This window comes from Lontra canadensis, unplaced genomic scaffold (genome assembly GCF_010015895.1).
Source record: "Lontra canadensis isolate GAN:19392208 unplaced genomic scaffold, GSC_riverotter_1.0 scaffold28, whole genome shotgun sequence".
NCBI lineage: Eukaryota > Metazoa > Chordata > Mammalia > Carnivora > Mustelidae > Lontra > Lontra canadensis.
Window position 1 is genome coordinate 13,764,160 of NW_022631022.1, and position 27,897 is coordinate 13,792,056.

General features: G+C 35.3%; 1 protein-coding gene across 1 annotated transcript in view; it reads right to left on the reverse strand.

Annotated features, from left to right (window-relative positions):
- The window catches only part of UNC13C (unc-13 homolog C), a 601,184-nt gene that overhangs the window by 242,741 nt on the left and 330,546 nt on the right, over positions 1-27,897 (reverse strand). Inside the window, exons 17-19 of the mRNA XM_032864917.1 lie at positions 19,431-19,499; positions 17,550-17,639; positions 12,808-12,936 (exon numbers count right to left, since the gene is read on the reverse strand). Of these exons, the coding sequence (XP_032720808.1) occupies positions 12,808-12,936; positions 17,550-17,639; positions 19,431-19,499 (288 nt within the window). The remainder of the gene's footprint in view (positions 1-12,807; positions 12,937-17,549; positions 17,640-19,430; positions 19,500-27,897) is intronic.

Genomic DNA, 27,897 nt, shown 5'->3' on the forward strand with positions numbered 1-27,897 from the left:
ATCAATGTACAGAAGTCCATTGCATTTCTATACACTAATGATGAAACAACAGAAAGAGAAATTAAGAAAGCATTATCATTTACAATTACACCAAATATATAAAATGCCAAGGAACATACTTAACCAAGGAGGTGAAAGATCTATACTCTGAACACTCTAAAACATTGGTGAAAGAAAGTAAAGATGATACAAATAAATGAAAAGATATTCTATGTTCATGTATTGGAAGAACAAATATTGTTAAAATGTCCATACTACCTACAGCAAACTACAGATTTAATGCAATCTTATCAAAATACCAAAAGCATTTTTCACAGAACTAGAACAAATAATCCTCAAATTTGTATGGAACTATGAAAGACATTGAATAGTTAAAAAAATATTGATATAGAAATAACAAAGAAAGAAAAAGAAAGAAAAACAAATTATAATTCCACATTTCAAGTTATATTACAAAACTGTGTAATCAGAACAGCATGGTACTGATGCAGAAACAAATAAGAAGATCAATAGAACATGATAAAAAGCCCAGAAACAAACACATGATTATATGGTCAATGAATCTTTGACAAAGCAGGAAAGAATATCCAATGGGAAAAGGACAGTTTCTTCAACAGATGGTATTGGGAAAGTTGGACAGCTACATATAAAAGAACGAAACTGGACCACTTTCTTATGCCCCTCCCCAAAATCCTAAATGAATTAAAGACCAGAATATGAGACCTGAAACTGAAAATCCTAGAAGAGAGCACAGGCAATAATTTCTCTGACATCAGAAATAACAACATTTTTCTAGATATGTCTCCTGAGGTAAAGGAAATAAAAGCAGAAAAACAAACTATTGAGACTGTATCAAAACAAAAGGTTTCTGCACAGCAAAGGAAACCATCAATAAAGCTAAAAAACAACCCATTGAATGGGAGAAGATATTTGCAGATGACATATCTGATAAAGCATTATTATCCAAAACATATAATGAATACAATCCACACCAAAAACCCCCCAAATAATCCAATTAAGAAGGACAGAAGACATGAACCTATGTTTCTCCAATGAAGACATACAGATGGTCAACAGACACATGAAAAGGTAAATTCCTAGAATCATACAACTTCCTAAAACTGAATCAGGAAGAAATAGAAAATATGAACAGACCAGCAATGAAATTCAATCAGTAATCAAAAAACCCCCAAAAGCTAAAGTTCAGGATTACATGGCTCCAATGATTTATATCAAACATTTGATGAAGAGTTAATATTATTTCTTCTCAAATTATTATTCTCAAACTATTCCAAAAAATAGAAGAGGAAGGCAAATGTCCAAATTCATATGAGGCCAGCATTACCCTGATACCAAAACTAAAGACGCTACAAAAAAAAAAAAAAAGAAAGAAAGAAAACTACAGTCCAAGTTCTCTGATGAATATAGAAGCAAAAATCCTCAAAAACATATTAGCAAACCAAATCCAACAATATATTTAAAAAATCATTCACCAAAATCAAGTAGAATTTATTCCTGGGATGCAAAAGTGGTTTAATATTTGCATATCAATGTAATATAACACATTAATAAGATGAATAATTTAAAAAGGTATAATCATCTCAAGAGATGCACAAAAACATTTGACAAGATGCAATATTCATTCATGAAAATACTCTCAACAAAGTAGATTTAGGAGTACATATATCAAGTCAATAAAGGCCATATATGAAAAACCCAGAGCCAATATCATACTCCATAGGGAAAAAATGAAAGCTTTTCCTCTAAAAATCAGGAATAAGACAAACATGTCCACTCTTACCACCTTTATTCAACACAGTACTGGAAGTCCTAGCTGCAGCAATCAGACAAGAAAAAGAAATAAAAGGCATCAAAATTGGTAGCGAAGAAAAATTTTCATTATTTTCAGATGACATGATACTATATATAGAAAGCCCTAGAGGCTCCCCCAAAAAACTATAAGAAATGGTAAATGAATTCAGTAAAGTTTCAGGATATAAAATCAATACACAGAAATCAGATGCATTTCTATACACTAATAATAAAGTAGCAAAAATAGAAATTAAGAGAACAATCTCATTTATAATTGTCCCCCAAAAATAAAACACCGGGGATAAATTTAACAATGGAGGTGAAAGACCTATACTTCATAAAGTATAAGACAGTGAGAGAAATTGAAGATGACACATATTTAAAGATATTCCATGTTCATATTGTTAAAATGTCCATACTCAAAGCAATCTTTAAAATTAATGCAATCCCTATCTAAATACCAAAAGCATTTTTTCACAGAACTAGAACAAATAATACTAAAATTTGTATAGAACCACAAGAGACCTGAAATAGTAAAGGATCTTAAGAAAGAAGAATAGGGGCGCCTTGGTGGCTCAGTAGGTTAAAGCCTCTGCCTTCGGCTCAGGTCATGATCCCGGTGTCGGGCTCTCTGCTCGGCAGGAAGCCTGCTTCCTTCTCTCTCTCTGCCTGCCTCTCTGCCTACTTCTGATCTCTGTCTGCCAAATAAATAAATAACATCTTAAAAAAAAAAAAAGAAAAAAAAAAGAAAGAAGAATAAAGCTGGAAGTATCACAATTCCAGAGTTTAGGATATACACAAAAGCTATAGTAATCAACATAATATAGTCTTGGCACACAGACACATAGATCAGTGGAACTGGATAGAGAGCCCCAAAATAAACACACATTTATGGTCAATTTATGAAAAAGGAGGAAAGAATACACAACGGGGAAAAGACAGTCTCTTCTGTAAATGGTAATGGAAAAACTGGACAAGTACATGCAAAAGAATGAAATTGGACTACTTTCTTAGACTGTTAAGAAAATAAAACCAAAATGAATTAAAGTCCTAAATTTGAGACTTGAAAACATAAAACTCCTCAAATAAGACATTGGCAGTAATCTCGTGAACATCAGCCTCAGCAACATATTTATGGATATGTCTCCTGAGGCAAGGGAAACAAAAGCAAAAAATAAACTATCAAGACTATACCAAAATAAAAAGCTTTTTTACAATGAAGGAAACCATCTACAAAATGAAAAGTTAACAAACTGAATGGGAGAAGATATTTGCAAATGACATATCTGATAAGGGGTTAATATCCAAAATATATGAGGAGCTTATAAACCTAACACCTAAAGAACATAAAAATCCAATTAAAAAATGGGCAAGGATCTAAGTAGTCATTTTTCCAAAGAAGATATACAGATGGCTAACAGACATATGACATCACTGATCATCAGAGAAATGCAAATCAGAAGCACAATGAGATACCACCTTACACTAGTGACAATGGTTAGCATCAAAAAGACAAGAAATAACAAGTGTTGACAAGATGTGGAGAAAAGGGAACCCCTGTGAACTTGGTTTGTCTTTGTAGGAATATAAATTGGGGCAACCACTGTGGAAAACAGTATGGGGTTTCCTCAAAAAATCAAAATGATCAGTAATTCCACTATTGCATATTTATGCCCTGCAAATTAAAAACACTACTTTGAAAAGATATCTGTACTCCTGTGGTTATTGTAGATTTACTTACAATAGGTAAGATATGAAAGCAATACAAACATCACTGATAAAAGAATAGATAAAGATGATGCGGTACATATATTTGGTGGAATAATCATGAAAAATGACTGATGTCTTGTCATTTTTGACATGGATGTTCCTAGAGGACATTAAGCTAAGTATGGTAAGTCAGACAGAGAAAGACAAATACCATGTGATTTTATTTATACGTCATATCTAAACAAAACAATGCCAACAGAAAGACTCAAATGCACAAAACAAAATGGTGGTTGCCAGAGGGGAGGTGGGTGGGGGGATAGGCAAAATAAAGGTTATTAAGAAGTACAAATTTCCAGTTATAAAATAAGTCACAGAAATGGAAGCATCGCATGGGGAATATAGTCAGTAATATTGTAATAACATTTTATGGTGGTAGATGATGAGTACACTTATTGTTCTCAGCACCGAATAATATACTGAATTGTTGAATTGAATGTTGTATACCTGAAACTAATATAAGACTGTATGTTAATTATACATACATATATATGTACATACATATATACCTACAATTTGTGCTTTGGAGTTTTATGAAGTCTTTCTTATCCTGCACTAGAAAGGTATTCTTCTATACTACCATCATTTTTACTATTTATACTCACCTCTTTCATTCTTTTGAGTTTACACTGTATATAGTATTAGACAAGAATCCAGTTCTTTTATTCCTTTATCTCCATATGATGAGATTCCATATAATTTTCTTAACACTCCATACTAAATTATTGTTCCTTTCCGTAATAATATGTGCACAATTTCTGGTGTAAAAAAATTCCTGGTTTTGTACTTGTTTAATGAGATTTGTTCTTATGTGAACCATTAGCTCAGGTAGATTCTGTTAGTTTTGTATATATACAGTCATATCATCATATAAATTATAAAAGGTTTTTTCTTTTCCTTTCTAATACTTATTATATTTCTTCAAATATTACATTATATAACAGTATTAATAGGATAACTATATTTCTGAAATTATATTTCTGAATTATATTTCTGAAAATTCATCTGTTTAACTTTAAATGTTAGCCATAAATATTTTTTAATGTAACTTTAACCAAATTAAAAAAAAAAATTATGTTCCATCCTAGTTTTCGGAGTTTCTTTTTTAATCATAAGAAGGCATCAAATTTCAACATTTTTTATACTTATGTTGAATAAATATATATTTTTCTTTTAGTTAAGTACAAAAGTGAATTATAGTATCTATCAATATAAATATCAATAGATTTTTCTAATGTTGAACCATCCTTGCATTTCTGGCATAAAAATTCTTGGTCCACTCATATTTTAAATATGTCATTTGATAGTTTATTTTGAAAATGTTTCATCAGTGTTTATGAGACACTATGGATTTATTACTTTCTTTGCATTCATTGTCATAATCCATTTTTAGAAGCAAGAGTTTCCTAGTTTCACTGATACAATATACTCTTTTGTTATTTTAGAATTTTTATTTTTGTTTTCAAAAGCTTTCATTTGTGACTTTTAATTTTACTTTGTTAGAAAAACTGAAATACACATTGATGAAAACAAAGGTCTAATAATGTTTTAGACTTTGAATTTTCATGTCTCTTCTTCATCAATACATTAGTAAATACACCTCTCATTTTGAGCAATTTCTTTTTATAAGAATTTATGTATCACTTATGAAGCTGGTATTTAAGAAGAAATTTCATATTCATAAGCTTTCTCCTACACATTTTACAACAAACTTTAAAAGAGAGTTAAATTTTAAATGTCTGTATTTACTGAGATTCAGTGCTAATACAATAATCTCGTGAGGTACTGAAAAAGTACTTTATGTGCAGAATGAACACCATTCCCTAAACTAATGCTACTGATTGCAAAAGAAAGCCCACTGCTTTAAAAAAAAAATAATAATAATCACCATCATCATCATCATCATCAAAAAACTTAAGTCAGGGATACTTTCTAGCCAGTACCTTAATAATCACTAATTAAATAATATCTCAAAAGTTAAAGAATTAAATTTGTAAAGAATTTGTAATTTCAAAATCATATCTTATTTTTAACTTTCCTTTTATTACTGAGTTATTTAGAATTAGCTAGAGCAAAAACAAAAGCAAAAGAACAAAACTAGATAACTAAAGCAACTGCTTTGGCTAAACTATTGGAGAAGTACACACCTGTGGCTCAAGGTTAGACTTTTCAAAATTTGATACCTTAAAGTTCATGTAAGTTGCCCGTTTAAAATATTCTTGGAGGGGGGCGCCTGGGTGGCTCAGTGGGTTAAAGCCTCTGCCTTCAGCTCAGGTCATGATCTCAGGGTGCTGGGATCGAGCCCCGCTTCGGGCTCTCTGCTCAGCAGGGAGACTCTTCCCCCTCTCTCTCTCTGCCTGCCTCTGCCTACTTGTGATCTCTGTCTGTCAAATAAATAAATAAAATCTTTAAAAATATATATATATTCTTGGAGGGTATTTTCTGTCCCAAGAACTTTTCAGAAGATAACTTGGTCAAGTTTTAAATAAACAGCAGGACACTTATCACATGCTACATACATACAAACAGATGTTTCTGTATGGAATTTCCATTAAATAAGTATTTGCTGATTTCCGCTACTCCATATGATATATAGTGTTATGTGCCGTAAATTCAATACTAAATAAGAGAGTTGTTGTTCTTGTTAAACTCAGCATGTACTATGGGAGTTAGACAAGTAAAAGGACATTTTAACACATGTGGGGAAAAAAAGGGCATGCTTTTGATCACATGGTACTAAATGGCTTACAATGAAGTTTACATTATTTCTAGTAAAACCGGGAAAGAAGAGGAAAGAAGGGCCTGCTGCTGTTCTTTAAGACCACAGACTGGAAGTTTCAAACATAGTTTCTACCACAGAAATATTCATTGCGTATTATTTGTAAAAGTGCAATGTTAAAATTGATATGTACGTTGTGGTATCAAATGTGGTACATTTATATGATAGGTAGCTGTAAAACAACAACAACAACAACAAACTGAACAAACAAACAAAAAAAAAAACAAACCAAGAAACTGTTCCTAAACATATCAGCATAGATAATTCTCAGAAAGTAATACTGAACTTTAAAAACTGCAGAATTCATACCAAATAACATTTAGGCAATCTGGCTCTGAAGTTAGCACATGTAACTATACAATTGTTCTACCTATTCATATAATGTAGTACATGAGAGACTGGTTGAGATATAGATGGTACCACAAATAGATAACAGACATGTATATTAATTGTAGACAAAATGAATCAGAAAGCTAATATCAAATTCGTAACAGAGATTGCCTGAGAAGAAAGAGGCAGGGTAATTTGATTTGGGAGGGAAATAAAGAAACTCTAGGCATACACACACACACACACACACACACACACACACACACATATATACACATACACAAATTTTTTTCTCATCAATTATAATAGGATTATGTCCCAATGAACCCATCATAAATTGAAAATGCTGTAAGTCAAAAATGCACTTGATAAACCCAACCAGCCATACATCTCATCTTAGCGTAGCCTATCTTAAATACACTCAAAATACTTACATTAGCCTCCAGTGAGGCTAAAGCATCTAACACAAAGACGATTTTATAATAAAGAACTGAAGGTCTCAAGAAATTTATCGAATAATGTCTGGGAAGTGAAAAATAGAATGGCTGTGTGGATACAAAACAGCTGAATCAGATGTTTACCCTTTTGATCCTGGGGGTAAAGTTGTTATGGCTTACTCTCACTGCCCAGCATCATGGGAAAGGATGATACCACATATCAGTAGTTCACAAAAAGATCAAAATTCAAAATATCAAATATGGTTTCTACTGAATGTCTATCACTTTCACATCATTGTAAAGTCAAGAAATCATAAGGTGAACCATCCTCAGTTGGAGACCATCTGTATGTGATTTTCCATAAATAGGTAGGTACATATTAGGTGGTAGGCAGGCAGGCAGGCAAGCAGGTGGCTGTTCAATCAGCACTATTATATATCAGGCACTAATCTAAGTGTAAACTCACTGCAGGGAACAAATGATAGTTTTCTAAAATAAAATATAAACAGTTCAATCAGACTTGACAAGTACTTTTTTCAGACTTGAGAATTTTTGGCCTATCCTTTCCTAGAAGAACATCTATATAAAAAGACAATCTGTGGAGGGCACGCATTGCAAGGAACACTGGGTGTGGTGCATAAACAATGAATTTAGGACACTGAAAAGAAATAAAATAAAATGGAAAAATAAAAAGACAATCTGTAATCTGAAGTTTGCCTTGGAACATGGAATAGAAAGGGAAATTAACTTAATGATCTTAATAATCATATCATCAAGCAAGAAAACATCCATTTTATTAAAGTCCACAGAAGGAGGCACTCTATTTGTGGGATGGGTAGAACAGACTCTTTAAAACTCCAAACCTCAAATTTAAACAGAAAAAACCCCACCTGAGTATATTAAAATTGAGAATGTTTTTTAAGTGTACACTGTGACAAAGATAAAGACCACAGTTTGTGAAAAATCTTTGCAATGTCAAAAGCTGACAAAGGACTAAGAAACTCAAGAATATTAACCAAGAAAAGACAAAAATTCTATTTTTAAAAATAGGCACAAGATATAAACAGATAATTTATAAAAATGGTCACTCAAAAAACTAATATAGTTATGAGAGGATTCTTAAACTCATTATTAATTAAAGAAATATAATTAGAACATTGGACGAGCTTACAGATTAACTCATGTGTCTTTATGCAGGAGATCAATCACCTATGTCCACATGGCCACATTGGAGTTCTTAGTTCTGCTAAACTCAAGGACAAACAGAGCTAGGTGACTCAGCCAAGGTGAAGGCTGTTCCTTGAGTGTGCAGCTACTTTGACTTTTCTCTTAAACCTATTTTCCATTTTTATTCCAAGCACTGCTTTTACACGATTCTTCAAAAACCCCTTTGGAGAAAGTATGCTTCCACATTTAAATAATCAGAATTATACTGTGTCTAACAACCCTGAAATTCTTGGTTTTTTAGTTTCCGGCATTACTTCATCTAAAGAGAATTCAGATAAAAGAGAAGTAGCATGAATATTAAAAATACATCTTGACGAAGAAACTAGGACATGAAGAGACTCAGTAGTGCATCCAAGGCTACAAAAATAATAATCAGGAAAGCCAGGATTTGAACTCAAGGGTTCTGACATTAGAGACCATGTTCTTGATCACAGATTTTGAAGTGGAGTCATTGAAAGAGACTCTAAATTGCTAATAAAGAGCTCTTTTTACAAATTTTGGTTTTTATTAATTTATTATTTTATCAACCTTACTCCTTGTCAGGCACAGCATTGAACACTGGGGCTACAAAGATGAAACTCACAGCTTAGTGGAGAACACAGGCTAAGCAGTTATTATACTATTTTGTGCCTACTCAATTCAGCACGATAAGTGCCCTAGTGAGAATATGTCAGGGTATTATGAGACCAGAGAGCAGGAGCACCTAATTTAGCTAGGAAAGGCCCTAAAAACTTTCTGAAGAAACAGCCAGATGAGCTAGAGTTAGCCATGAAGGGGGTTGGGGAAAGTGAAACAAATCCAGGCAACTAAAGACAACGCAGATGAAGGCATCAGGAATTTAGTGCTTTGAATCATAGAACACAAGGTGGAAATGAGGTTGAAATAAGGAAAGGATAATGGCAAACTGAATTTAATCCCATAAGTGAATGGGATTATAGAGTTAAAGATAGGCGAGTCACAAAAACCTGGATATATTTTAAATAAAGTTTGGGTAGCAGGTTAGAAACTGATTTGAAGGTCTGTTAGTCAAAATAAACTAAGCTGTGCTGTGGTAACAAATAAATCTACAAATCTCAATGAGCTAATACAATAATGAATTATTTCTTAAATATCCAAGGCTGGAGAGCCCTCTTCCACCTGGTAGCTATACCATCTAGAGTGTGTGTACTTTGAGGTTACTGCAGCAGTGGAGAGAGGGCTGCAGGATATTGTGGGATGTTTTCAAGCACTGAAACAGGATGTGGTGTTCATTGATTTCTCCCACATCTCATCTTTTAGCAACCTGCAGCATGACCCAGCATAGCTCAAGAGGCTTTAGGCAAGCACTTGAGTGTCTACTATAGAACACTCCTTTCTCTTATGACAGACCATCTCTTATGATAGACCAAATATACCTATAAATTGTTATTGTATTGTGTGAGAAGAATTATTGTTTGTTCATTTATTCAATTCATTCACCAAAGGCTTTCTTGAGCACTTACTATGATCCAGGCATTCACATAAAAATCAAGGGGTCCAATACTATTCCTGTGGGTAAACTCTTACTTAACTCTCCATTTCCACGACGACATGCGCAAAGGACAGAGAAATGGAGTTAATGGAGCAGAAGGTGTAATATGGGCCAGATCCTGCATCTTATAGGCAATTGTGAGGACTCTGAATTTGACTGAAAAGAAGGGACTTCAGAACACTCTGTGCAACAGAGGGATATGATCCTACTTACTTTTTAAAGGATCATTCTTGCTGCTCTACTGAGAATAGACATAGAATGGTAGGGTGCAAGCAGTGATCTCTATTAATAAACTATGGAGTAATCCAAGTGAGCAATGGTGGTGGCTCAGATCAGGATGGATGCATGGAGCTGGTGAAAAGCGGTCAGATTCTAGATGTATTGTGAAGACAAGGTATTTCGTTTGAAGATAAAGTCATCAGAATTACAGGACAATTTAGATATGTGGTGTGAGGAAAAAAGGTCTTGCACTCCCAAGAGAAGAACATTGTAGTCCACTGAGGGGAAATGAACCTTTATCATTAAAACTTTTCTGAGAAGGTTTCAGAAGGGCTCTAGAGAGAATTAGTTTCCTAAATTATTCAGATCCAATAGATGCTTCCTTTCGAATTTCAAATGATAATGTTATTTATGGAAAGGTCTTTTTCTTAGATGCAAAGTTTAGCTCCAAATACTCCATTTTCCCATACTCACAGGATTTCTTATACAATCTGTATAGATCTCTCTACCTAAAAAGAAAACTAACTGGTTGGAGAATTACATAAATGTCTTTGTTTTTAAAGCCAAGTTGACAAATATTAAGCTAAGCTCAATTCATTTTGATGTGACATCTCATTTACTTTCTGTTAGAGACATGTTTGCTTTCTGGGACCTGCCCGTATTTCTATATCTTTTATAAAAATAAAACTCCTCATGCTATTTATTAATCAATAGTAGTAGGAGAGTAGAAAGACAGTAAATAAGGTATGCCACGTTAGTGATTTGGTTCATCCACTGGGTGGGAATTAGTAGAACAGCAGGTCATATTTAAGTTGAATTTGATGAAGGCAGAGAATGGGGAAACATTGAGATGTACATGACAAATAAATGCATGGATATAAAACAAGATGGCCAATTCATGAAAATAATAGACTTTAGAACTCATGAGAGGGGACAGTGGATTTGGAGTTATAAGGAGTAAGAAATTGAGGCCAACAAGGTTTGGTAAGATTGATTACGATGTTATGTATCAATAACATACCTGGTATAACAGTTAAGTTTCAATTTTAACTTTTAGTTAAAATAAAGACAGTGAGGATGCCTGGGTGGCTCAGTTGGTTAAGCAATTGCCTCTGGCTCAGGTCATGATCCTGGAGTCCCAGGATTGAGTCCCACACAGGACACCCAACACAGGACGCCCCACTGAGTGGGCGTCTTCCTCTTATCCTCCCTCCTCTCATGCTCTTTCTTTCACCCTCTCTCTCAAATAAATAAGATCTTTAAAAAATAAAAAAATAATAAAAAATAAAGACAATGAGGTTGAAAATGTAAAAGAACTGAAGAGCCTTACGGAAGGAAGTTTGTAGAAAATGGACAAAGGAAGCCATTAGAAAGCCACCCAATGGAAAAGCACAGTTGAGAGACAATTTGATCATTAGAAATCCAAGAGAACTAAGTTGCTAAACTACAGCACATCTAGCAGGAATAATAAGCTAAAGCTATGAACAATTATGTGGTTATACATTGCTTTCTTATAAAATGATAAACTCCATTTAAGTTTTATCTCCTACTAAGCTTAGGAAGTCAGAAAGTTTTAATACCCAGCTTGAAACCTAGCTTAAAAGACAGTCACTTGCTTTCATCCACTGTATGCTATCTAGTTCCAGCCCCACTCAAGTAACCAAGAAGTTCCAGAGGCAAATGTGAAGTTTTCAATATCAAAGGGAGTGACTGCTTTCTTCAGGAAAGTGGATAGGCAATAAATACATATTAAGAAGCCATCTGTAAACACTAGAAGTGTTTGAAGTGATAGCAATGCATAAACCACAGAGTGCATTAGAAAACTTGAATGTTGTAAACAATGTATCACATATAAAGAGGGAAGTAATGTTTATGAAATTACATTACCAACAAAGGATTCGTATTCAGAATCTATTTTAGAATTTGTTTACAACTTAATAAATAAAAGACAAACTACAGAAAAATCAGCAGAGGATTAATAGGCAATTCACAGAAAATAAAACTGAAGTGTTTATTGTGCATATGTGAAAATATGTTCAAATGGACTAATAGGAGCATTTATCTCTGAAGGAAGAGGAGGGAGGAAAATTCCATTTGGAAAAGGCACAAAGGGGAAGGTTGCTTTGTGTGTAACATTTAATGCCTTCAGATAACAAAGAACAGAGCAAATATTACTAAATGCTAACGTTTGGTGATATTGGTGGCAATAATATGTACGTTTGGCTTGCTTTCTCTATTTTCTTGTGTAGTTTTGCAATATTCTTTAATAATAAATTTACATGTATGATGATTTTACCATCCATTATATAAATATTTCCACATCTATCACTTTTATGAGGTAACATGATAAGGAAGGTAGTTATGACTTAGGGGAAGAACATAAGAGTCGAGCTGGAGTCCTAAATTCTGGTTCCAGATCTGCCACTTGACCACTGTGTGACCCTAAGCAAATCACTTAATTGTTCTGAAACTGATTTCTCATCTGAAAAACTTAAAAACAAAGCAGAAAGAAAACCAATATCTATTTCTACTACATAAAGTTCTTTTAAGCGGTGAGTTATTTCATGTCAATGAAAACGATGTTCATATGTGAAGAAAAGATACTGGGACTTCTCAAAACCCATAGTTAATGTGAAATTAATTGAACATATTTTTCCATTTAGTGTCATTCTAAACTTACAGAAACATACATTAGAAACAGAAAGGAAACATGTATCTTTTCTTACCGGGTCTATTAGCTGAGAATAGAGTTCATGGCAATTGTCAAAAATATATTTGTACGTAGAATCCAGGCATGCTCTAACACAGTCCTTCACCACCATGCAGGCCTTTGGGGGGCTTTGCAACTCCAGAACCTGACAGACAAATTTTTTCCTTAAGTTCAAAAATAGAAGATTGCAATCCAGTATAAACAACTTAACCTCAATAACTGTTTTTAGTTGATTTTTCTATGTTCAGGAAAACTGTGGTCTTAGCAATGTTTTAAATGTGTAAATATTTACTTTAACTTCCTGATACAACTCAATGGAAATTATCACAGTTGTAAATATTCAGCTAGAAGCTCTTAGAGCGACTAATCACATTATTCATCTACCTATAATTTGCAATAATTCAATAATTATTTATCACCTACTGTATGTGTGACAATGGTTATATTGCAATGAACAAAAGAAATAAAAATCCCTTTCCTCATGGAGCTAAATTCTAGTAGATAACAAAATTAATCAATAAAATATATGATGCACACTGAAAAGAAAAATAAAGCAGAGAAGAGGGGATGGAAAGTGTTTTAGTGGAACAGAATTAAAACAGAGGATACAATATTAGGTGAGTTCAGAGAAGTAAAAGGATGGGACTAGGAGGAACATCTGTATCTAGACCATTTTTATAAACCTTAGCTTTGAGTAAGGTGGGAAGCAATTTGACATTTCAGCAGAAGAGCAAAATGACCTAACTGAACTATCTTTTAAAAGGTTCCCTTAGGCTACCTAAGGTGGGCTATGGAAAAAGTAGAGATACCAGTAATGAGGACAGCACAATAATTCAGTTAATATAGTGCTTGCACTATGGTATTAAGCTAGGGGGAATCATGTTTAGAATAAATCATGTTCTGGTTAATTTGGGAAGGAAGAACTAACAGGATCTGCTGACAGACTGGATGATTGGTGTGAGAAAGAGAGCCGTTGGGACCCCATGGTTTCGGTATAAGAAACTGACAATGGAGGTAGCTCAACTTAGATGGGCAAAGCCATGCACAGGAAATCAGGAACTTGGTTTTAGACAAGTTAAGAATGAACAGGTTGTTATGCACAGAAGTAGATTTCAAGTAGACATTTAGGTATATTAGTCTAGACTCATGAAAATGTCTGGGGCTGGAGATACAAATTTAGAAATTATTAGCTTAAAGAAGAATTTAAAGAAACAGGACCAGATGGGTATGTATATAAAAGAGAAGTATAAGAAAAAACAACAACAACAACAAGAAAAATAAAACCCTGGATAATTCTAGCCATCAGGCAAATGAGAAAGAACAAAGCAGTGGAAACTGGGGAAAAGCAGCCAATGAGATAGGAGGAAAACTAAGCAAGAAGAAAAATCTAGGGAAGAAAGGGTTTCCTGGAGGAAAGACTGATGACATATATTGATACTAAACATTGTAGGATAAGGATCGATAACTGACCACTAGATTTGACAATGGTCCTTAGTAATTTTGACAAGATCATTTTTGGTGAAATGATGGAGTAGAAGTCTGATTGGAGTGAGTTCAAAAATAAGGGTAATTTTGAAGATTTATTACTGTTAAAATTTCAGTTCTCTCCAGATTAATCTGTAGATTTAATCCAATCCCAAACAATGTCCCGGTAAGAACTAATACCAACTAAGCAATTCTGAAAAAGAAGAAAAAAGATGTAGGACTCACAATATCTGACTTTAAGACTTGCTATTAGGCTACAGTAATCATGACAACATGGTAAAGGTGAAAATATAGACAACTGAACAGTATAGAGCCCAGGAACAGACTCAAGCAAAATGGACAATTGATTTTTTATAATGATGCAAAGGCAATCCAACGCATAAAGGATAATACTTTAAATAAATGGTGTTAGAATGATTGAACATGTGGTATGCAAAAAAAGGACACCATACCTTATATCATATTTAAGAAAAAAAAAAACTCTCAAAACACAAGACTAAACAGATAGGGTAAAATAAAACATTTAGAAGACACATAGTGAAATCTCTTGATGACTTTAATTTAGCCACTATTTACTATTTACACTACCTGTAAAAAACTGATGAAGTAAGCTTCATCAAAATTAAACACTTTTTGCTGTACAAAAGGTACTGTTAGAGAATGAAAAGACAAAGCAGGCAGGAAGACAATTCTAGCAAATACAATACCTAAAAAAGTCTTGTATCCAGACTATATAAAGAACTCTTTTTTTTGGAAGTTTTTAAAAATTATTTTTTGTAATCTCTAAAACGTGGGGATTGAACTCATGACACCAGAGATCAAGAGTGTCATGTTCTTCCAACTGAGCCAGCTGGAGACCCCAAAGAACTCTTAATACTCAAAACCAAAACAAACAGAAACAAACCAAAGAAACCCAAACAAAACACTAATAGAAATGAGCAAACTATTTCAACAGATTAGTTCATAAATGAAATTCAGATGGCAAACCAGCCCAAGAAATGATGATCAACATTATTAATAGAGAAATAAAATTAAGACAGTAAGATACAACTTCACTATCAGAATGGCTAAAAAATAGTAATAATAATTACAACCACGGAAAATACCAAGAGCTTCACCAGAAGATGTAGAGCAACTGGAATTCCCATACATTGCTGCTAGGAATGCAAAACTGTACAAATGCTTTGAAAAAACAATTTGTCATTTCTCGTAAAGTTAATCATACATTTATTAAATCACCCAGGAACCTTGCTTCAATGCAAGTGAAATCTTCTGTTTACACTAGTAATATGTACATAAATATTTTTAACAGTCTTATTTATAACCCAAACTAGGAACAACTCAAATGCCTGTAGTGTATACATAACCAAGGATTCTACTAGCAATCAAAAGGAATAAACAGCTGCTACACTCAACAAGATGGATGAAAACCAGTGTGTCATGCTATGTAGCAGAGAATTTTATTGACACGATGTTTTGGAAAATGCAGAACTGTAGGGAGACAACAGATCGGTGGTCACCAAGGGCTGGGAGAGGGGTTCAGTCTAAAGGAGCCGCCTGAGGGAATTCCGGAGGACCATGGGACTGTTTTATACGTTGACTGGAGCAGAGGTTATACAACCCCACCAAAACTCATAGATGTGTACAATGAAGGAAGGAATTTTACTGTCTGTAATGAGAGAAGAAAATGGGAGGTTGAAATTTGCTCAAAAGATACTGGGAGATTAGAAACTGGGAAGCCAACAAAGAGGATGATTTCGAGGAGTTTGGGTATTACAGGAAAAGAGGAATTAGGGTAGAGCCGCTGGAGAAGGAAGTACAGTCAATCACTGAAGAGAATGAGGGGGACTGCTGCACCAAGGCTTTAGTGCTCCAGAGGGGATGAAATCAATTGCACAGGTGGAAGAGATGGCCTTTTCTAGGAGAACAGACAGCTAATCAATAGTAATAAAAAAAGAAGGAAGAGTAGATGGATACGGATGCACATGTGTAGAGAGATGGGGTGGGTGGGAGGAGGACGTGGTCTGAGCTTGAGGAAGCTCTCCAGACTTTGCTCCTGCTTTCTTTAACAGGGAAATAGGAAGCAAGGTCCTCAGCTGGTGAAGATGGTAGAGGAGGGTGCTGTTAATTCGAGACTTTGTTTCCAAACACAAGACTGGCGACTGAGGAATGGCAGATACGTAGCACACGTTAGGCACCCCCTACCCTCACTCCTATTTCCCCAAGGCCACAGTGCTGATGGCGGGCATCACCTGTCAATAAAGTAACACTTCCCTCTGAGCCTGGTTGGAGGCTTAGCATCATTCTCTACTCACTGTTCTGGCAGCTGCTGCCAGGAGGTCAGAATGGATATAAATTCTAGTTATCCCAGTCACCCAATTTAACTGTGATTTTAAGCCAAATGAGTTTTATCTGAACTTTAAAAAATCTGAGTGACTGCTGATAGAGTACGGTTTTGTTTTCTGTCTCTCCTATTATACAGTACCATTTTTAGTGCTTCTAGTGAAAACAAGCATGGGCAGCTGAACACTGTGTGTGTGTGTATGTGTGTGTGTGTGTGTGTGTGTGTGTGTATATATATATATATATATATATATTTTATTTCCTGTACAGGAGTTTTCTGAATAAACATCATAAAAGAGAAAAACTTTTTTAGCGCATAGCCTGACAAGTAGTTTTAGGAAACACTTTCCATGAATTGTCCTGCTAGCCAAATTATGATTGCAAAGAATTTGCTGTTAAAGCGGAGGGGATGGATCTAAAAAGAAATGCCTGCATAGTTTGGTAGATGAGAGTTATACTAATGATTTAAGCAATCAAATCTATTCCCATGTAGACATTTCCAGGGCTGAAAACAAGAGTTGCCACAACTGGGGCAAACTTAAAAGAATCAGCTGCTCTCTTGGGATGAAAAAGTCAGCAAGACATCTGAGTTAAAAGTAAAATAAGAAGTCAACTTGAAGAAGTCAACTCATTTCCATTTAGCATTCTCAGGGATTTTTTTTTTTTTTTTTTTTTTAGTAAGTGCCATCTTTATTTAAGATGGATTTAATTTAAAACTACATTTGAGCCAAATGTATCAGAATATTTAGGTGTTTAGGATAATCCCTTTTCAACACACCTTAGACTGGAGGATTCATTTAGCACTGGAAAGTCATCACAGCATAATCGCTGGGGTTGAACAGTAGTGATCAAGAGACGCACAAAAACCAGACTTCAATGGGCAATGAATGTGGTATGCCACACCAGATAGTGACAAATAAAATAAGGTACCTTCATCCTAAAAAAGGTGATACTTGTCAGCAGGTCAACAGTTGATTTCAGGTCTTGTAGCCGTTCAGCATTGCTGGCAGGAAAGTTTTCCTGGTTCATTAAGAAATAGAAAATGGGTAAATCATCAGTGAAAACCAACTTTCTGGGGAAGAAATGGGAAGCGAATTGTGTAAAAATTATAAAAATGTACCTGTATTATTCTGAAAATATTCTATCATAAAACATAAAGAGTAAACAATTTGGAAATATTCTCTTCTTAGTCTTAGAAAACCACATCCTTCTATTTATTCCCACGGTGTGATAAAAATATACAAAATAGTATCATTCATGCTGTGTCATCATTAATCTTGTTCATATCATAGTTTTATATTCATATAATAGTTTTGCTACTGGAAGTGGAGGGGACAGCATGTAGTTGGAAACATTTTTTATAATTTTCTGAAGACAGGCAATTATTTCCAAAAATACCTTGGGAATTTTACATGTGCTGCATTTACCTTGAGTCACAAAGAAACTTTTAAAAGCTAAAAGAAAAATCAGACCACATGGCAGTGTCTTTCCTGGAAGTACTATGGGTTTCAACAAGTTGATTAATGTGATTTGGTGGAGATGTGATACAAAAATAAAAATGTTCAGAGCTTTGATGTAGAGGGAAGGTATAATTATGAAAATGTTTGATCTAAAGAACAATTTTTGCATTGAGAAATTTCTCATTTTAACATGCTTTCAGATTGGCTTTTTAAAGAGCAATCAGAGGGTGCATGGGTGACTCAGTTGGTTAAGCAACTGCCTTTGGCTCAGGTCATGATCCTGGAGTCCCGGAATCAAGCCCTTCATCAGGCTTCCTGCGACCTTCTCCCCCACTCTCATGCTCTTTCCCTTTCTCATTCTCTCTCTCAAAAAAAAAAAAAAAAAAAAAATTCATAAATAAATAAATAATAAATAAATAGCAATCAGAAAAACCACAGGTAATTTTTAGATATTCATGAACTTCCACAGAGTTAGTGTCCAAATGATGACAAATGAGGTGGACTCCAGGCCCTTTTGGCCCCCAAATACCTTTTTAATTGCCTGCATAGCAGTTGTCTTCTACTAGCATTGGCCCCAGTTCCAACAGGAAGGGTGAATTTGACAAAATGTAGTTTTATAATTTCCAGAAATATGCAATTAAGATACCCATCCATCATGAACTAAAACATGAATGCAGAAGGTCTACATTGTGCAGATATGGAATTATGTTTAAAATACATTATTAAATAAAGAATACAACAGTTATTACTACAGTTTTTTTCTGTAAATAAAATTGACAACTAAATGTTTTATAACTAAGTTTTTTTATAACATCATATGTATATTTACTCACACATACATTAATATATTTTTTGTGTGTGTATTTGTGTGTGTTTCACCTGGAGGTGAAATGTAGAAGAGTTGACAAGAACTCTGGACAGCTTCAAAAGAGCACACTGTACTGATCTAGGAAGAGTAAATTAAGCAATGAGTCTAAGAGGCATCTTAAAAGCTGGGGAAATAGTAGCAGGATATCTTCACTAACAAGGGGTGAGCTTTTAGGAGGAGGACTCTGCCACATGTCTACCTTGTGGATTAGCTGCCCCTCAATCTGATAGCTATTATAATAATTATAAAAGTAAAATTACATATACACGTTACTATTGTAGGCTTATGGGGGGCAAGGTCCCTGAACAAGAGACACCAGCTTGCTTACTTAGGGGCTTATCCGTCCAGTGTGACAGAACCTGAGATCCCAACACCAGTATTATTACTTTCCCACTACACAGTGCATGATTTTTCACAGTACGACAAGAAAGCACCTCAGCCAAACATGACATTTTACCTTCAGGCAGATAATTTTGTACGTACCCTATACTTTGACAGGTCAATCCTTAAAGAGTTATGCAATTGGTCCAGTAGTTTTATGAATTTTTCCCTCTGTACAAAGCAAACACAAAAGAGGAGAATGGAAATAAAGGGTCATTCTAAATGCAGCCCTCACAGCAACTCTTTGAGTTACTGTCCTCCTTCTACAGAAAGGAGGGTTCAAAGATGTCAATGATTATCTGAGTTGATAGCATGGCTATGTGACATAACAATGCTTCAAATGCAGACCTCTTTCGCACCAAATCCAGGCTCTTGCCAATAAGCCACAGGGCCTCTCTGTGATGAATAAGAAAGTATCCAGAAAGTTGTGTACTTCAGAAAAAGTCCAGACAACTGAATTGCCACTGTACTAATTCACAACACTATGAGTCAGCAAGAAAAACACACTTCCTCTCCCCATACACCACTCCAGAAAGAAATGATTGTTTTTTAAATTTCTCCTAACTATTGAAGTGAGATAGCTATTGTTCTCATCAAGAACAATTTCAAAAAGCATTTTCCTTTTGGTGACAAGTACAGACCTCATAATCTGAAAGTATCGATCACCTTTAAAGTATGTTTATAATTTAGTATTTTTTTATAAAAGCACAAAATATATCAAGCCAAAAAAATTATTGGCGCCTCCCTCTGAGGCAGTTGAACTGACCTCATCATAGGATGTGAAGATAAGAAAAGTGAGTCTGCTTATAAGGATGAAGTTGTGTTGACTAATTAAAGTAAATAAGTTAGATAAGGTAAAAACATCAAAATCACACAAACTTTATAGGATAGACAACCCCCCATTCTGAGTCTTAGACATCTAATCAAAAATGAAAAAAAAAATATGGGAGTGTAAGTAAGTAACATTAAATGTCTCAGCCTACATTACTATTCTGTAAATAACAAACTGCATTTTGGAAGAAGTAGAAACTTTCCTAATACTTTCACGTATGCGGTGGATTTATGGGGTTATAACTCTTCCCTTGAAGTCACCAATTTTGATGAAGTGAGCTGAATATTAACAGGAGTTGATGAATCATTCTTAAGTTGAAACTCCAATTTTCTGAATAACTGCCTTAATCAGGTTTATCTGTCAGGCAATAAAGCTTGATATCTCCTCTGTGTTAACCCCCTGTGGAGGGAATGAAGGAGTCTAAGAAATGAACCTTGCCTTCAACTTGCTTGCCATCTTGTTAGGCAGAGAAGACTCTCTGGTAAAACTCTCCATGAAACATACAGATAAGTCGAAGGCCTTAGGTATTTCTTTCCTACTCTTCATCATACCTTTCCAAGGGAAGAGGTGAACTATACTGTCCTTTTATTAACCCCCATCCCGCAACCACCTGGATCAGTAGCTCTCAATCAAAATAGAAAAATGGAAGAGCCATGACCATCACCAGTTTAGGCCACAGCAAAGTTAATCATTCAATGATTATAAAAGTTAGCGTGTTCAGGTCATGCCTTGGGATGCTTGATCTGACCTCTGTGAGTGGTACAAATCATCAGGACAGGTGACATGACTCTAGTCATCCGTGCCAATGCCCAAATCATTGGGCCTCTTACTTCTACTAGGACTGACTGTTCTGGTTGTCTGCTTGATATCCATTTTTTCATTCTTCCTTACTAAGAGAACCTCATGACATTGTGAGTCATATGTGTCCATTATGAAATACCTACCTTCCCAGACCTCTTTTCCTCTAGCAATGGCCATGCAGTAGGATTTTGGCTAATGAGATACATATAGTTTATTAAATAGGATGGACTCAGCTAGCATATTGCCAATGAATTATTTTAAAGGATACTAGAAGAGTTTGGCAAACACTATCATATTGGTGTCTGCTATATAATCTTTATCGGGCTGTTCTCCATCTGCCGTGGGTTTCTTTCCTTCCCTCATATGAAACTCAGACTAGACACAAGAAGGCATAACAGATGTGGGACAACCAGATGAAAAGCTAAACAAGAGATTAGGCCTGGTGGAGCAGGAAGCTGAGAGCCCTCGCTCCGCCCCTTAGCCCTGTCTGCCCACCCTTCCAAAAAATGACAATCCTGAGCAGCTATACTAGCCCTGAATTCCTTACTACCTTTGGACTTGGCTTCCATGGGGGAAAAAATCTTATTAAGTCTGTTCAGTTGAGTTTGTTTCATGCAGCCGAACAGAACAGTGACTGATATAGATCACACGTGTGGTCTTCTTACCCAAGTCTTTCGCGCCCAGCTGGAAATTTTACATTCAAGGAACACAGAAATGTGGAGAAAACTGCCAGCCTTGTTGTCTCTAAATCCCAGACAATATGAGATGATGGGAAATTAAAAGTATGCTACTGATTGAATTTTCATAGAGATTCTTTAAACAGCAGGACAGCTTGAAATTTAATTTTATTTATCACTTTTCAATTTAAGTAGAGATTGCCTTTGCAAAACTGAGGAGCCCTATCTCCTGCATGGTGTGACTGGAGGAATAACAAAAGGCTGGGTGATTAAGAAATGATTCTCCCAAAGGGCATACCCACAACATTTAAAACCATCCTGTTGCCCTGTTTTTCCTGCCAGGGAAGGTCTATACAGGCCTGGGATTTGGTAGTGACCACATTAATCAAAACACTGCTATCAGTTATCAAAAACTTATGTTTCATTAGTTGATAAGAATAACTTTAGGGACGCCTGGGCGGCTTACTCTGTTAAGCATGTGCCTTTGGCCCAGGTCATGATCCTGGGATCCTGAGATCGAGTACCACATCAGGCTCCCTGCTCAGGCGGGAGTCTGCTTCTCCCTGCCTATGCTCTCTGTCTCTGTCTCTTGCTTTCAAATAAATAAAATGAATTAAAAAGTCTTAAAAAAAAAAAATTTAAATTTAAATTAAAAAAAAAAAAAAGAAATAACTCTAGGCCAGGGGTCAAAAAACTGTCTGGAAAGAGCCAGGTAGTAAGTTTTTTCAGCTTTGTTGCCAGTCACAACTATTAAACTCTGCCACTGTAACATAGTAGCTCCCAGAGACCATATATAAACTAAGGGGCATGGTTGGTCTCCCATAAAGTTTTGTTTCTTGGACAGTGAAGTTTGAACTTCATGTAATTCTCATGTGTTGTAAAATGGTAGTCCTCTTGATATTTTTTAACCCTTTAAAATGTGGAAATTATTCTTATCTCCATATGAACCAGCTGGTGGTCTGATTTTGGTCCAAGAGGACAGGAGGGATTTTGAGTAGGGGGGAAGGCATTGTTACCCCACAAGTGCATTCAAATCAACACGAAATGTCAACATGGTGCCCTCGGATACTGGGAACTGGAGAAGGGAAAGTCTTCATAAGGAAGGTGTGTAAACACCTCTGCATCAACCTCAGCTTCTCTCTTCCATTTCTTTGTTTCTCAGTATCTCAATCCAGAAGCAGGGGTGGATTTCACTTGAAACTGATGCTGCTTCAGTATTGGGGGCCCTCACTGACTTCAGCTTCCCTGAGAAGATCCCTAGCTAGGTGTTCACATGACCTCAGGTTTCCGTAAACTTTGGAAAAAGTAGGATAAGAAGTATTCTGACGTGGACCAGCTAATTGGAAGAACATTTTTTTCCAGATCATATCAAAAGCAATAATTTGTTAAGAAGAACAGAACATTTCAAGTAGAAATTATACATAGCCTATTTTGATATTTTTTGATAATTTAGTTAATCATGGGAACATATGGAAAATAGGCTTACATTTCTTACTGATTTGAGATTAATACTGCTATCAACAGATACCATAAAACTATAAAATGTCACTACATGATGGCATCAGTGACAGACTAATAAATGTGATCGATTCAAAGAGTATTTAAGGAGTCACTTCATAGGCACTGGGAAAGCCCTGAGACGGTGCCCCTCACGGACCTAGAGAGCCCCAACATCTCCCTCAGTGTGACTAAACGTTAGACAGGTTTCTTCCTGACTCTAGGCCCTGATCTCTCTCTCTCTCTCTTTTAGAGCATTCTCTTTAAAAAACTTATAATTGTAAATACTTTCTCTGCTCCTTTGAAATGTAAATCTTTTTAAAAGCCTCTAGCTAAGGGATAGTATCTGCAACTCCCAGCCTCTGTGGGGAAGGTAGGAGACTAATTTTGGTAGGTACCAAGTAGCAAACACAAACAGCCTCATCACAGAAAAAGACACTTGCACACCCAAGAATAAGTTAATGAGCTGGACACATGCCACTGATCAAATTGCCCCTCAATATCTTCAGGTATTTTTTTCTCCAGCTTATTCCAGCTCTTAAAAACTCTATCTTTTGTTTTAGTATAGCTAAGTTCAGAGGGAGCCCTAGCCTCTCCCGCTAGGGCAAGAAATTGCCTCAGATTGTTTTCATTGCCTGTTTAACTCTCTCAGGCACAATTTTTGCTTTGATATTACATATGAAAGAAGCATAATAAATGTTTTCCCAAACTTGATGTAAGTCAATAAAATGTGTGTTGCATTATCAATGAATTTTGAAGTTAATAGAAACTTTCCTAAAAACATCAAATAAAAACGTTTGATCAACTCAAAAAAAAAAAGAAAAAGTTTGATCAACTCTTGTAAAGACTGCATTATCTTTTTTTAATAAAAAATTATATTGCAGGATTTTCATTATATGAAGAAGTGATCAAAGAATTTGCCCTCAAAAACTCTAAAAAACTTTTAAAGGGATGTATCAGGAAATTAATGAAAATATCATGTTGTTTTTCTGGAATTTGTAATGTTTGTGGTATCCCATTATAGTGATTTAAAATTCATCAGGATTCATTTTTTATTAGAAATGAATATTACTTTTCTATTGACAATGTGTATTCTTCTGAAAAAGAGTCTCATCAAATTACATAAGGTTTAGGCAGCACAAAACTTAGATCCACCTTTGCGCACATCAGCCATATCACTACTTTCCATCTTGTCCTCCTGTATTCAATACCAGAGCTGGTTTAATTATTCCTCCTTCCTCAGTGTGGCTTTCTGGAGTTCTGAGACTAGAAAACTCAGCACCATATTTGCCAAACTCCTTTGCAAGTGTATGCAATTATGTTAGTTTCTGCCTTCTAGACGCATGTGTACTCTACATTTGTAAAGTAGACAGGAAGAGATGGAGGCCCACCTCCTGTTTCTTGGGAACTAAACCTCCTGTTTAGTTCTGCTGCTAAGTCAAGTCCTAGAGACATGCATTTCCCAGTCTCTGGTCACTAGGTTTGTGGTTTCAAAAAGATAGCTGCATTAGCAGAAGCCACCTTCTGATTCCTCACCTTCCTGACTGTAAGTAAGATCACAACTTCTCTTGCAAATCAGTTGTGATATTTTGAGGATTATTATAGAAGAATCTTCCGCCAGGACTTCTTATGATATTATAAGCACCCAATCCCCTGTGCCAAATCCCTTTCTACTTAAAATTTCTAGGATGGTTTCTATTACTACACCTGAACTGTGTCTGATACACATTCTCTGTCTCCCCTCTACAACATCTCTTCTACAGAGTTAACTTTCTAAATCAAAGGTTCTATCAGATTACACCCTAAGCTTCAAGAATAATGTCCAAATATCTCAGTAGGCTTAAAAGGCCCTCAACAATCTATTATCAACCCAGTTGTACAGCTTCTTCTTCTACTACCATTTTTAATTCTATTTGCCCTACTCAGTAGGCAGGCTACCTTCCACACACTTTGAATTTATTTTGTATCTTTACTCTTGATGTTACTCAAATGTCTTTCAGAACCTAAGTAGTTTCCCTACTACTTCTTGGAGTTTGGGAAATACTACTCATCCCTAAAAGCCCTGTTCCTTTTATCAAACTTTCATGAGCCCCTGAGAAGAATCAGTCATTTGTTCCTCTTAAATCTCAAAGCAAATTTGTTAACATAACCTCCTTTGACACTAAACATATTTTGGGAGTGACTTACGGTTATCACTACATATGTTTATGTGACTACCCCATTAATTTCAGAGATTAGAAGTCACCTTTTATCTTTCAGTCCCTTCATTACCTGCTGTAGTGCCTTAAATGAGGTATCACATGAATACATATCAAATGAACAAGTGGACAAATAGAAGAACATATGTAATGGCAAAGAAATACTTATTAGCATTTGCTTAATTATTTTTGCCCAACACTGGCTGGGTCAAAGAGGATATATATGTTAGAAAAAAATGAACTAGATAAGTATCAACTTTACTAATACTTCATTGTATTTTAAGATAACTCACTAAATAAATTTTCTAAAGACTTTTCTTTATAGTTGAGATATTGAACCCCAACTCACGGGGTTCTCTTCCTTTCCAATCCTTGATCTACCCATGGTGTTTTCCACACCCACAGGGATGTTTTATCCAAAAAATTTCTTTAATCTTCCTGACTCCAAGCTTTACAATCAATGGTGTGCTATTAAATCATCTCCTCAAAAGAAAAATGCCTTGATTTTTAGCATTTCCCAATTTCCATTATGTTAGTATTCGCAGTACTTCTGGTTTCAAGGACTGTTATGTTCAACAATTATTTTGCAGTATTCCTGAAAATTCAGCGGTCATGGCCTGTGAGCAGGTTTAACTAAATTATAACAGTCTTATACTCAATTTTCAACAATCTACTTCCAGAGCTACATCTTGGACCCAAGACTTTCCCTTTGAAATTTTAACTGAAATGTATTACGTTCCTACATAAATCTTTTGTCTCTGTCTCTCATGGTGCAACTTCTCAAACCTAGACCCCATGGTGAAATCTATGTACTAATTCACTCACCCTTCCATTGCCTCTTTTCTACAAAATTTCTATCTGGAGTCAATCCAATCTTCTGCCATGTCCGTTACATGAGCAACAGAATGCTGCAAAATTCTGAGAAAATCTCATAGCCACATGCATTGTTGTGACAATGTGATTTATGCTTCTCAACATCAAATGAGACCTTCAACTTTTCTAGGAATTCCTCTGACATGGCCCTGAAGCATTCCCCTTTCTATTCCCTCTGATAATTTATCTAAACCTGTCATAACCTCCTTCCCCTCCTGCATCTGTATCATACCCCTGTCTTATAGGTGAGCATTTCCTGTTCCTGCAGACAACCACAGAGAAAATTACGATAATGGGGTATGAAAACCCAACTTTTCACTCCAGTATCAAAAGGTCACAGTTGTTTGCAAGGATACTTACGTTATTCCTGAAATTTCAGAAAGGAACTTGTCCTTTCTCATTTCAAAGAATGTCCCTCCTTTTGTCCTCTCAACTACCTACTCTTCTTTCTCTTCTGCAATGTCACTGCATCACGTGTTCTCCATCTGATAAATCTGCAACTTCACTATCACAACTTGTTCCTTTCCTGATAACCTATAAACATGTTTCAATTTACCTTATTAAATTAAAAAAAAAAATCCTTACCCAACCAGCCAGTAAAAATAAAATCTTTTTCATGACAAAATCTTCCCTTGACCAATCTTTCCCTTTTCAGTCCAGTTCGTTAACAAAACAGTCTGTTTCCTCTGCCATATTCACCCTTTCATTCATGTTTATTAAAAAATTAATATAAATATAGGTAAGTTTTAGAATGTCAATATAAAGATGACTACAAAGCAAAACAACAAAATATTAACTGTCGTCCCACCAGGTTGGCTCTATCATTGGCATTTTGGCACATTTCCTTCCAGTCTTATTTTTAAACCAGTTGTGTGTGTTGTTTTCAATGTTGGAGTTAGATTTACAGAATTAATTTTGTTTTCATTTATTGTATCATGGACAGTGCTCAATTTTATGAACTTCTCTTTAAAAACATGATTTTTAGTGACTGCATTATATTTTAGTGAACAAATGAACCTAATTTACACAACTATTCATCAATACCATTCACTGAAGGACACAATGAAATTAGGCTTCAATGTCAACTGCTTCACTAAATAATTACCTCCTATTTCCCAAATTTAAAGGGGTCATTTCTTTCCCCATCTTACTTGAAGTTTTTGCAACAGTTGAGAGTATTACACAGATTCCTTTTCTCAAAATAGTTTCCCCTTACCTTTCAAAATATGACATTTTTTATTATCGTTTTCATCTAATTTTTCTAATCATTTTCCTCAATGAAGTTTTCTTGTTTCTCTTCTTCACACCCAAGTCTTGAACATTTTTTATCCAAAGCATGACTAGAAATAACAATTGTACGCATGTCTGAAATGTCTGAATTGTAACAGTGATGTTTTTTTTCCCCTAAATATGTGTTTGTTTACAATCTTCATAAGTAAGAAAAGTTGGGGCGCCTGGGTGGCTCAGTGGGTTAAAGCCCCTGCCTTCAGCTCAGGTCATGATCCCAGGGTCCTGGGATGGAACCCCACATCGGGCTCTCTGCTCAGCAGGGAGCCTGCTTCCTCCTCTCTCTCTGTCTGCATCTCTGCCTACTTGGGATCTCTCTGTCAAATAAATAAATTAAAATATTTTAAAAAAAATAAGAAAAGCTTTTTCTACTGGCTTATTATTTAGATACTCAAAATGTCTGG